At 41.5% G+C, this 12,840-nt stretch overlaps 1 protein-coding gene across 1 annotated transcript in view; it reads right to left on the bottom strand.

Moving 5' to 3' along the window:
• The window catches only part of ttc29 (tetratricopeptide repeat domain 29), a 482,465-nt gene that overhangs the window by 368,506 nt on the left and 101,119 nt on the right, over positions 1-12,840 (bottom strand). Inside the window, exon 4 of the mRNA XM_048537485.2 lies at positions 751-974. Within this exon, the coding sequence (XP_048393442.1) occupies positions 751-974 (224 nt within the window). The remainder of the gene's footprint in view (positions 1-750; positions 975-12,840) is intronic.

Here is a 12,840-nt window from a genome sequence, read left to right on the forward strand (position 1 = left end):
TTATAGCATATACAGCTAACATGGGGTGGCATGGTAGCTCAGTGGTTAGCACTGCAGCCTCACAGCTCCAGGGACCCGGGTTCGATTTCAGCCTCGGGTAACTGTCTGAGCGGAGTTTGGACATTCTCCCTGTGTCTGTGTGGGTTTCCTCTGGGTGCTCTGGTTTCCTCCCACAGTCCAAAGAGATGCAGGCTAGGTGGATCGGTCATGCTAAATTGCCCATAGTGTCCAGGGGTGTGTAGGTTATAGGGGGATGGGTCTGGGTGGGATGCTCCAATAGGCAGTGTGGACTTGTTGGGCTGAAGGGCCTGTTTCCACACTGTAGGGAATCTAATCTAACGTGAAATAACACCATTATATCAATAGTTACAGCTTTAATACTTTCTTAAGATATCTATACGTATGTTTAAACAACTACTGCCACACATCAGGTGTTATTCATCTTACATAATCTTCGAGATGAATATCTCATTGATATGAAATAGAGATATTGCCAAGCTTTTGGCTTCTTTAGGTATTCATTCATGTTATTAATGATACAGAATGGAAATTATGTAAATGGTTAGGTAAAATGCCCATGTCTCAAAAGCATATTTAGTTACTCTGCAACATACCGCAATTACAAGCTTTGTTAAGTGAAGATTTTTATGTGTAAGTTTTCAGAAATGGTATAAATTGTTAGCTGAAGCCATTTTCATTCCCCTTCATACAAGCAATGCTGCTGTCGATACCTGTGACGTTTTCATTTACCTCCTCTTTGAGCTGCCTCCGCCCTGATCAGGAAATACTGAAGATGATCCAGCTTATCATGTTGCTTGTCCAGAGGTTCCTCCATCCATATGTCTGACCCAGGTCCTGCAGCCTCCCTTACAGCATTCCAGTTCAGGATCAGAGTAGTGAGTTCTGAAAAGGACTTATGATAACCCTGCCGAAGCATGTCTAAACAGATGTTGTGTTTGTGCGAATTTCTGTAACTGGGATTAAAAAAAAGGAAAAACGTATTGAACGCTTTTTCTTACTCTGAATGCATTAATCAATTATACTTTTGTAATCAATTAAAAAAAAATTCTAATTTGCATTAGGCTGTTATTATATTCCAATGGCTGGTTTGACATTGATAAGTGTATATTACAATGCACTTTTGTAAGTAACAATTATCTAGAGGGTTGCATGATGCCTAGTCTTCAGATAAACTTAGCCAGGAGACAACACGGTACATAGTAGATTTCTAGCAAAAAGCCATAAGAGAGTGTAATTGGCCACTATTCCAAAGAAGAAATTTTCTGTATCAGTATCACAAGCAAAGATTAATGTGCCACAATGTACTAATCAGATACATATTGGACGTGGGAGCTAACACAAACAAACTAGCTTTTCTCTTATCATTAATAGTAAACTATTTTGATTATAGTACAGTGTATTACTTTTACTAAAGCTACTTCATTTTTACTGATTTAATTCCAAGATATCTATTGTGTACTGCTGATATTTGGCACATTTTGTGGAAACTTTCCATCTCGCATCTATCAGGACATTTGGCAAGAATTGAAGGGGAAAACCAAATTCCTGCTGCATGAGAAAAGAATGCTGATTGGTTTGTTATTGCAAGTGAATTTTGGTTGGTAGAAGTATTGCCATGGAGGAAGGACTCATTAACACTGATTGATAACAGATAGGCTTAGTTTACGTTTTAAACTAGGCAGATTGACTCTGACATGTCAGGGCATTGTCCTGAGAAATGAACTAGTAAATAGTTGGCAAAGATGTTGAAACAGGTATGATGAGTTTATATATTCTTTCTGTTGGCACTTACACTAATAGGATGCTGTAATCAAGCCCATAAATGTTTTGCCATTCACACGAATGAGTAACATTGTCAACTTTCTCCAGAAATAAAATGGCTGCTCCAAGGTTCCACACACAGTGATTCTGGAGGTCGTTGCCATACATAGCCGGAGCCACCAGAGAAAGAATTGGAGGAAATGCTGAACAGTGTATATGAATTTCAGTGCCAATGTGATGCCAGATATGGAGGCCATATGTTGCAAAGACAAAAGAATCATATCAAACAGTGGATCTTTTTGGGCGTTCACAACAGGCAAAGTATTGACCATATTCAACCAGTTCACATTTGTAAAACGTGCAAGAGTGTCTATCAACTAGACATTTCCTTGATAACCTTGACTGTGAGGAATTGTATCGTCAATATGCTTGCAATATGGTGCACATGCATGTACTGGAGGCTATGTATATTAATACACAGTGCAATGAAAGAACATGTACACATACTGCGAGATGGAGTTAGCAATAACTGCAGATGCTGGAAGTCAGAGTCAACACAGCGTGGAGCTGGACGGACAGGAATGATGAAGGGTCCCAACCCAAAATGTTGGCTTTCCTGTTCCTCTGATGCTACCTGATGTGCTATGTTCCTCCAGCTCCATACTGATGTACACACGCTGTGCCTGTTCTAACTCAACAAAATAGGTGACAGCCATTTGCTGGTTCATTTGTCAGGTAAATACCATGACCAATCAGAGTCAGTCAGCCTAGTCTAAAATTTAAACAAAGTTTGGCTATTATCTGCTAATCAGCATTAATTTGCCATGGTAATGCCTCTGCCAATCAGAGTCCATTTATCAATGAATCAACAGTTTCCTCTCATGCAATATAAATGTTGGCTTTCTCCTTGAATTTATATTTTTGTAAATTCGCTCAATGAGTGCAAAATGAAAAGCTTAAATAAAATCTGTCTTTTTTCAGGAATACTTAAGTTCCATACTGTCAAATGAATATATTCATTGTTTCCTATCTATGTTAAAATGTCAGTATGGGTCATATACTGCTTTGAAAATTTCTATTGATATTTCTACATTTAGCTGTAATGTGTCTCTGTGCTACTTTTGGCGGTACTCTTACAGATATTTCAATAATGACCTAGATTTTATGATCAGTAGAGAATCCAGAATGCTTGCTGCTGATTTCAATGAAAAATACCCTGACAGATCGAGCAATCTATAGGGAAAGAAAACCCTTATGGTCTCAATGTACAACTAATTATTTAATCGGGATTTCCAATGTAAACCTGTAGTGATGTCACTAAGCTGGCTAAGCAGCTAATCACTTTAAAGAATTTACATAGAAAACTAACTGGAAAGTGAAAAGCACTATTATTCTATTTTTTTCAGATTTTATAAACATCTTGATACATTGGGGGATAAAATATAAGATGAAATGTAATGAAAAAACATATCTGAAACACTTAAGTCAATATATTCAAAACTAGTAATCAATTATAACGGAATAATTTAACAGCATCTTAAAACTGTAAGATTTCTTTTCAGTCTTATATTTGTTGTTCAACTTTGATTGTTACTTAGAACATGGTTAAAAACCCAGTTACATCTCAAAAAGAAGGCTCACCTTACAGATTTTCGAATGAAAATGTGAAATATAAGGGGGTTGTTCTCACCAGATCAATTGTGGTATTATCGCTCGTCTACTAATCTAGAGACCTAGGTAATGTTCTGGGGAACCTAGGTTCAAATTTTGCCATGGAAGATGGCAGAATTTAAGTTCAATAAAATTCTAGAGTTAAAAGTTAATTATGACCATGAAAGAATTGCCAATTGTTGGGAGAAAAACTAATAGGAAAGGTTTGGAGGGATATGGGCCAGGAGTGACAGTGGGACTAGTTTGGTTTGGGACTATTTTCTGCATGGGCTGGTTGGATCAAAGGGCATGTATCAATGCTATATGAACCTATGACTAATGTCCTTTCGGGAAGGAAATCATCAGCCTTCCTTACCTGATCTGACCTACATGTGACTCCAAACACACAATACATGGGCGACTATTACCCAACCCCTGTGGGCCAGACAGCGATGGGAAATAAACTTCGATCCAGCCAGTGATGCCCACATTCCCCGAATGAATTTTTTTTGAAAAATATTATCGGTCATGGAATAAAAGAGTAGCAATGCATATAAAAAATGGCTGAGGAAACAAAGAATAATCATTAATTTCAAGCTGAAACAGGTTTGCAGCAAAGTTTTCTCAGGGTTTGGTATTGGGAACCTTGCTTTACCTCTACATAATGTCGAGATTGATGTGCGGGGTGGGGGGGGTAGTTTGCACATGACACAAACTTTGGCAGAATTTTAAACTGTAAGGATAGTATAGAACTTCTGAAGGACATTATTAGGGCAGATAGGCAGCAGAAGAAATTTAATATGGCAAAATGTAACATGATATGCTTTGGTACAAAACATAACTGTTCTAAAAGGGTGTGCAGGATTAGAGACCTGGTGTATATGTACTTGTAGATGGTGAGACAGGAAGGGAGAGCTGTTAATAAAGCATACAGTATTCTAGGTTTTACAATTGGAAGCACAGAAAAGGACAGGAGAAAAGCTATGATGAACCTATATAAGTCAATAATTAGACTTCTGCTAGAGTACTGTGTACTGTTCTGGGTGTCACACATAAAAAAAAAGACGTGAATACATTGGAGAAATTGCAGAAGAGGTTTCTGGGAATGATTCAAGGAATAAGTCACTTTAGTTATGAGGAAAGTTTGCGGAAGTTGGGGACATTTTCCTTGAAGACAGGGCTAAGAAGAGAATTGATAAAAATTTTCAGAATGGCAAGGTTTCTGCATGAACTAAATGGGGAAAACTATTTCTGCCTATAAATGTACTTGGCAAAAGATGCAACTGCAAGGTGAGAAAAAATTATTTTCAAACAGTGAGTGGTTAAGATAATTAGTTAATGTACTGCCAGGAAGTGTGGTGGAGGCAGCTTCAACTGAGGTACTCAAGACTGCATTGAATAATTATTTAAATAGAAACAATGTGCAGGGTTACAGGAAAAAGGCAGGAATTTGGCATTAAGTTAAAATTCTCTGACAGCCGGGGAAAATACGATGAACCAAACACACAGTCACAATTCTGTGATCTTCTGGCAAAGTCATAAGTTTGTGTACTTTCTCCCTTCCTCTGCCATACTCCAATTATCATTTCAACAGAAAGATTCTTGGCAATGTGGAGTAGTAGAGGGATCTTGGGATTCACATCCAGAGTTCCCTGAAAGCTGCCACCCAGGTGGATAGAGTTGTTACGAAGGCATATGGTGTGTGAGCTTTCATTAACAGAGGGATTGAGTTCAAGAGCCGTGAAGATATGCTGTAGCTGTACAAAACCCGAGTTCGGTCACACCTGGTGCATTGTGTCCAGTTCTGGTCATCTCATTACAGGAAAGATAAGGAGGTGTTGGAAAAGGTGCAGAGGAGATTTACCAGAATGTTGTCTGAAATGGAGGGAAGATCTTACGAAGAAAGGTTGAGAGAGCTAGGGCTTTTCTCTTTAGAATGACAAAGAATGAGAGGTGACTTGATAGAGGTGTACAAAACTATCAGAAGTATAGATAGGGTGGACAGCCGAAGGCTTTTTCCGAGGGTTGGGGTAGCTATTACGAGGGGGCACAGTTTTAGAGTGAACGGAGGTAGATATAGGGAAGACGTCTGAGGTAGGTTTTTTACTCAGAGAGTGATAGGAGCATGGAATGCATTGCCAGAGAGGGTAGTGGAGTCAGCCTCATTAGGGGCATTTAAGTAGCTATTAGATAGGCATATAGATGGTAGTATAAGGTAGGGGTTGAGGTTCGATAGACCTTAGGTTTAGGGTAAAAGTTTGCAAAACATTGTGGGCTGAAGGGCCTGTACTGTGCTGTACTGTTCTATGTTCTATGTTCATGGTCATCACTAGATTCTTAATTCCAGATATTTTATTGAATTTAAATTCCACCAGCTACCATGTTGGGATTCAAACCTGGGTCCCCAGAATGTTAGTGATAATGGGAACTGCAGATGCTGGAGAATCCAAGATAATAAAATGTGAGGCTGGATGAACACAGCAGGCCCAGCAGCATCTCAGGAGCACAAAAGCTGACGTTTCGGGCCTAGACCCTTCATCAGAGAAGGGGGATGGGGTGGGGTGAGGGTTCTGGAACAAATAGGGAGAGAGGGGGAGGCGGACCGAAGATGGAGAGAAAAGAAGATAGGTGGAGAGGAGAGTATAGGTGGGGAGGTCCCCCATTGGGACAATGACAGAAAAACTGCACACATCTCATGCAGCACCAGAGTTCCGTAATTTTTGGTCACGGATAACAGGCCATTGTTCACCAGCAGGGAATTTTGTTATTTCTTAAAGTTAAATAGGATTTGACACATAAGAACAGCTCCATGCCATCCATCATTTGACAGCCTTGCAGAAAGAGTGGTCCAAACTTTGAAGGCTGGATTGAAGAAACAGCCCTCAGCCTCATTATATACCATGCTGTCACAGTTCTTGTTTATGCAACTATGACATAGCACCGGCAAAGTTGCTAATGGGTAGAAGACTCCATACCAGGTTAAGTCTGATCTTCCTGGACCTGGGTGGTGTGAAACAGCATCAAAAACTTCAATGCCGGACTCAAGACTTCACCAAGCGAGAGACACAGCTTGATACAGGGATGAAATTTGGCCCAAGAATCGTAGAAATGGCCCCACATGGGTAAGTGGCATGGTCGCTATAATGTCTGGACCAGTGACATATAAAGTTCAGGTATTTGTGACAGTCCTGAATAAGTAAGTATTAACAGAACCCTACTATGTGGAAACAGGCCATTTGGCCCAACGAGTCCATACCTCCCCTCTGAAGAGCATCCCACCTCTGTAACCCTGCAAGGCTAATCCATCTAGCCTGCACATCCCTGGACACCATGGGCAATTCAGCATGGCCAATCCACCCATCCAGCACATCTTTGGATTGTGGGAGGAAACTGGAGCATAGGTGCATGGAGAATGTGCAAACTCTACACAGTTGCCCGAGGTTGGAATCAAACCCCGGTCCATGGTGCTGTGAGGCAGCAAAGCTGTAAATTTGCAAAAGGTATGGAAGCAAGACATGCATTGCCTCTCAGAAGCTTTGGAAATGCTGCTGGTACTCAGTGAATTCAACCTCTCTGTCAAATATTGTCAAGTTCTTTGAATCATATGACAGAAGCAGCAGCCTCGACGCCTTTGCTTCCAAGAGATGAAAGTGAAAGTCTTCCAATGTTCTCTTGGGACAAGAGCCGAGCTCCCATGTGCTATGCACGGCCTGTGTCAGATACCAGGTCGGAGGAACCTGACCTGGTGCTAAAATACCGCAGAAGGCCCTCAGAAAACAGATCAGAATGTGTCCGTGGACTGAGAAGGGGAAGGATTTAGTGATTGTAATGAGGTCAGTCAGTTGGACCTCATCGAAGAAGAACTACTTGATTGGGGTTGTTAATCCGGTCCAATCAGGGAGCCTTGGCTGGCACAAAAGATTGATTGTCAGGGATATTAACACTCTGGCAGTATGAGGCAGTACTATAGTGAAGGAAAATTCATTTGTCAATAAATGTTGACTTGTGACAAGATACCAGCCTCTGTAGAGTTATTTCACCTTTATGCTTAGATTTGGAGTCACAACCCAGTGACATCACCACACATATATGCCTGACTAGTTGCTGGGAATTATGACGACTGAAGAAACTGATATTCAAATAAATGAGGGAGGCCATGCTAATATTGAGCCTCAGGATGATGCCACACCTTTTGTCTCATCAGGAGGTTACAGAAGCTGAGGGTTCAGTGAGAAGTGGGTAAAGGTCTGCTAGAGATTCCAGAAGCTGTGTGCACTCTGGCTGGAATAGTAAAGGAGTACATCCCAAAATTTGAATAAAGCTATTTCTTAAAAATTGGTAATTCTCCTGGAAAGCCAGAGGCCACAGGACAGTCCAGGCATACATGCAAGAGTGCATGCTATAGCCTTGTCCATTAGATGCAAAGGGCAATAGTAAGGCAAAAGTTGGACAAGACAAAAAGAATCTCATCAAGCTCCTTATATAGCTCAGGTTAGCAGGGTGATGCAAGGCTACCTTGGAGCTGCTGGTTTCTGCTTCTCAGGACTCCAATGAGCACAGGGTGTTGACAGTGGTTCCTCAGTCACTCTGCCAGTGGCCTATGCTTCAAATTGCTGCTGCTTCCACTATGCAAAAGCCCATCATCAGGCTGGCCACTACACAGAAACACAGAAGATAGGAGCAGGAGGGGGCCATTCGGTCCTTTGAGCCTGCTCCATCATTCTTCATGATCATGGCTGAATGTCCAACTCAATAGCCTAATCCTGCTTTCTCCCCATAATCTTTGATCCCATTCACTCCAATTGCTACGTCTAGTTGCCTCTTGAATACATTCAATGTTTTGAGATCAACCACTTCCTGTGGTAATGAATTCCGCAGGCTCACCACTCTCTGGGTGAAGAAATGTCTCCCCATCTCCATCCTAAATCGTCTACCTGCGTCCTCATACTGTGACCCCTGGTTCTGGACACACACCATTGAGAGCATCCTCCCTGCATCTACTCTATCCAGTCCTGTTAAAATTTTATAAGTCTCTATGAGATCCCTCCTCATTCGTCTGAACTCTAACGAAAACAATCCCAATCCCAAATTGATACATCAGACCCGCCATCCCTGGAATCAGCCTTGTAAACTTTGTTGCACTGCCTTGAGAGCAGGAGCATCCTTCCTCAGAAAAGGATACCAAAATTGCACACAATATTCCAGGTGTGGTCTCACAAAGGCCCTGTATAACTACAACAACAGATCATCCCGAGCCACGGCGAATTAATGAAACAGAATCAATTCATTTAGATGTCCTGGATAAATATATTGATAAGAGCTGGTCATTGTGGCCTAAACCCACAAAACATCTGTTTAATTTTGATGCTTGACATTCAAGAGTAAATGAAATAATAAATGTTCTGCTTTACTTTTTCTATCTATAAGATCTGTGAACAAGAAATGACATAGAATTCATTTTCTCACCCCCAAAGGCTGGAAAAATGCATGTTTGTAATTGCATTCTGTTTAAAAAAACTATATCCTGTTGTTTAATTTTTAAAATGAGTTCATGATAGTTTTAAAAAAGGCTATTATTATTCATAGAATGGAGCAGTTAGCTATTTGCTGAAATTTTCAGCATCAGAAGTCACATAACACCAGGTTATAGTCCAACTTCACCTGACAAAGCAACAGTGCTTCGAAAGCTTGTGATTTCAAACAAACTTGTTGGATTTTAACCTGGTGTTATGTAACTTCTGACTTTGTCCATCCCAGTCCAACACTGGCACCTCCACATCATGAAATTTTCAGCAATTAGAGTATTCAAAAGTACCTCAGTAGGTTAAACTACCTCATTCAGGAATCCTTACATGTAACTGAAGCTTCTGATTTTTGAACAGCTCACATTAATCAGCTTTGAAATATCTTTTCAGTCTGCTTTTTAATACGAGAACAAAGAATGACAGAATATCCAGGTTCAAGTCAGCCTGCTTCTAATCTCAGCCTCTCTCTCTCCAAAACTTATTTTTCGGGAAGAAATATCCCATTTTCATGAAAACTGAATCCATTCTCAATCCACAAGAATCATACTGCTACATCTCCAACTGTACCTGAATTCAAATTCCTATGAAAAGAGAACGCTTCCAGATGAGCTAACTGGAAGATAATTCACTAGATATTGACTTAATAGAAATAAAAACAGAAATTTCTAGAGAAACTCAGCACATTTGGCAGTATCCGTGGAGAGAGAAATAGAGTTAAGGTTTCACGTCCAGCGACTCTTCTTCAGAACTGACACCATCTCATAAAAAGTGGTATTTATCATGACAACAGCAGATTTTGGGAATGTGTGTGTGAGAAGGCAGCAGATATGTAGAGGCAAAGTCCACTGAGTGAGTGGATAGATGGAGGCAGAGTTCAGAGAGAGTGAGAGAGAGAGAGAAAGGAGGAGGAAAAGTTAGGCAGACGAAGGGATTGTTGTAATAACTCAAGGAAGAAAAAGATGCTAGATAGGTGGTAATGGGGACTAGGTGGGCGAAAATAGGTTAGCAATGTCGAAAGCAACCCATATTATGACAAGACCCAGAGTGTGGGAGTGGGTAATAGACATGGAAGGAGAAATTCTGACTGTAAAATTATTAAACTTGATACTGAGCCCTAAAGGCTATAGGTTCCCAAGTGGAAAATTAAATGTTGTTTCTCCAGCTTGTGGTGAGCATTGGTGGAGAACTGCAGCAGGCCCAGGTCAAAATGTTGGCATCAGAGTATGGTGGTGTATTGAAAGGCAGAAAATTAGAAACTTAGACTTACTTTCACAGACAGAACATAGGTGTTCTGTAAAGTGGTCACCCATTCTGCAGTTGTCTCTCTGGCGTTATGTAGACTGCATTGTGATGAGTGAATACAGTAGACCAGATTGAGTGAAGTGCAGATAAATCACTGCTTCACCTGGAAGGAGTATCTGCGGTCTTGGATAGTGAGGAGGGAAGACGCAAACGGGTAAATGTTGCACCTTCTGAAATTGCATGGGAAGGTGCCATAGGGGTGTGGATGGTGGTGGGAGTGAAGGAACTCTGGACAAGCGTGACCCTGAGGAAACGCTCCCTGCGGAATTCTGACAAAGGACGGGAGTCTAATATGTGTTTGATATTGGCATCTGGTTGGAGGTGGCAGAAACTGTGTCTTAGGATTCTTTGGATATAGCGGGTGGTAGAGTGCAAGGACTTGGGGGGAGCATTTTATTGTTGTGGGAGCAAAGAGAAGAGGTGAGAGGAGAAGTGCAGGAAATCAGTCAGGCACAGCTAAGGGCCCTACCAACCACAGTGGTGAAGAATCCTTGGTCGAGGAAATATGTGGATATTTGAGTCCCCACCCCGTGGACAGCAGCTTTATCAGAGCAGGTATGACAGGGAAGGAGAAACTGGCAGAATGGTATGGACTCCTTCCAGGAAGGAGTGAGAATGTATTGTCCAGATAGCTGTGCGAGGTGAAGGTGAGGGCAGGGTGGAAATTAGAAGTGAAATTGATAAATATTTCCAATTTCAAATCAGAGGGGGAAACAGCATCAATGGTGCCATCGAGGTAACAGAGAGAGTTGTGAGGAGAGACTCAAGTAGGCTTAAAACAAAAAATGTACCCCACAAATAGACAGGTATAACTGGAGCTCACATGGGTACCCATGGCCACACTTTGATCTAAAACAAATGAGAAGAGTTAAAGAGAAGTTTTTTAAAACAAGGACAGGTTCGGTCAGGTGGAGAAAGGTGGCGGTGGATGGAAGCAGTGCAGGCCTTCTTTCCAGGAAGAAGTAGAGAAGATTAATACCATCTTGTTGAAACTGCAAGTTCATGGTAAAGAGGAAGTGGCTGCTGCCACAAACTAGAAATCTTGAAAACGCTGTAAAGCTTCTAAGAGTTGTAGATGTATGTGGGAAGAGACTAGACATAGGGAGGAAAGAATCAAATCAAGATGGGAAGAATTGAGATCACTGGTGCAGGAACAGGCAGAAAAAAATGAGTCTGCACCTACAGTCTTGTTTGTGGATTTTGGGAAGAAGGTAGAGGCAGACTCTACAGGGTTGGGAGACCAAGAGCTGGGAGGCTGTGGAGGGGGGTTTTTCCCAGATGAGATAAGGATAGTGACAGTTGTGCCTGACGTTCGATGATGGGGTCATGATCCATGAGAGTTCAGAAGAGGTGTCCAAGAGCTAGTGCTCAGCCTCCAAAATGTAGAGGTCAGTACAAGAGACAACAACAATACCCTTTGTAGGCAGGCTTGATTACAAAGTCAGGGTTGGATCTGAGAGCATGGGGTGCAATCAGTTCAGAGGGAGATAGGTTTGATTGGGTGAAGGGTGCAGAGAAATGAAGGCAAACAACGTCACGTCAACAGTTCTCAATGAATAGGTAGAATGCAGGTGAAAGGCGGAGGGAGGGGTTCAGGTTGAGGGACAGTGATGGAGATGGGTGAAGGGTATTTGTCCAAAGAAATAGGCACAGAGGTGAAGGTAATGGAAGAAGAGTTTAAATGTCATGTCATGCCTGAAATTCATTGGGCTGTGGACACAGGGTTAAAGCAAAGTCCTTTGCTGAGTACAGAATGCTCAGTATCAGACAGATGGAATAGTAAATACCTGACAAGGGATGTGGTTAGGACAAGTGATGGAGAGAGAAGAATTGGAAGGATAGAAGGATTCAAAGTGACATGGATACCTAAGAATTGCTGCAGCTTGCATTCCCTAATGTCTAAAAGGAAAATGTTTCTTGTTAGAATATTAACGAGCCAAAGAATGAAGTGGAACTGGGGAGCAAGCCAGCTCTGAGAGGTGGTGCTAATGGAGACAGAAGTCAAGAGTTATGCATTTGGTGGTACATGGCACTTTGTATGGATCACAAGATATGATTGTAACAACTGTCTGAGGAGCGGTGCACATAATGGAGATATCTACGTGGTCCTGGGTAAATTTGAAACACAAAGGATAAAATTTCAGTTGGAATTCATGTCGGCTGAGTCTGAGCCAGAGGCAGTCACTGAAAAATGATACATTGCTGTGGAAACAAGCTTTGGCAAATACTTTGTCAAACACTAGTTGCCAAAATGAAAGTAATGATGGTGAACAAAAAGAAATATTAAAACAAAAATGCTGTCGGAGAGAGCAGCAGAACTTGTTCAAAGTGGGTGTACCTGGGAGAGATATAGCTGTGAGTTAAACACTGAATTGAAACAAACTGCGATTGCTGGAAGTCTGAAACAAAAACAGAAATTGCTGGAGCACTCAGTGCGTCTAGCAGCATCTGTGGAGAGAGAGACAGAGTTGATGATTCAAATCCAGAGACCCTGCTTTAGAACTCACAGTATCGAGTAAAAAGTGGTTTTTATCTTGATAACAGGAGCTGTGGGGAAAAGGAGTGAGTGGATAGGTGGAGA

The sequence above is a fragment of the Stegostoma tigrinum genome, chromosome 1 (assembly GCF_030684315.1).
Source record: "Stegostoma tigrinum isolate sSteTig4 chromosome 1, sSteTig4.hap1, whole genome shotgun sequence".
In the NCBI taxonomy this organism is placed as follows: domain Eukaryota; kingdom Metazoa; phylum Chordata; class Chondrichthyes; order Orectolobiformes; family Stegostomatidae; genus Stegostoma; species Stegostoma tigrinum.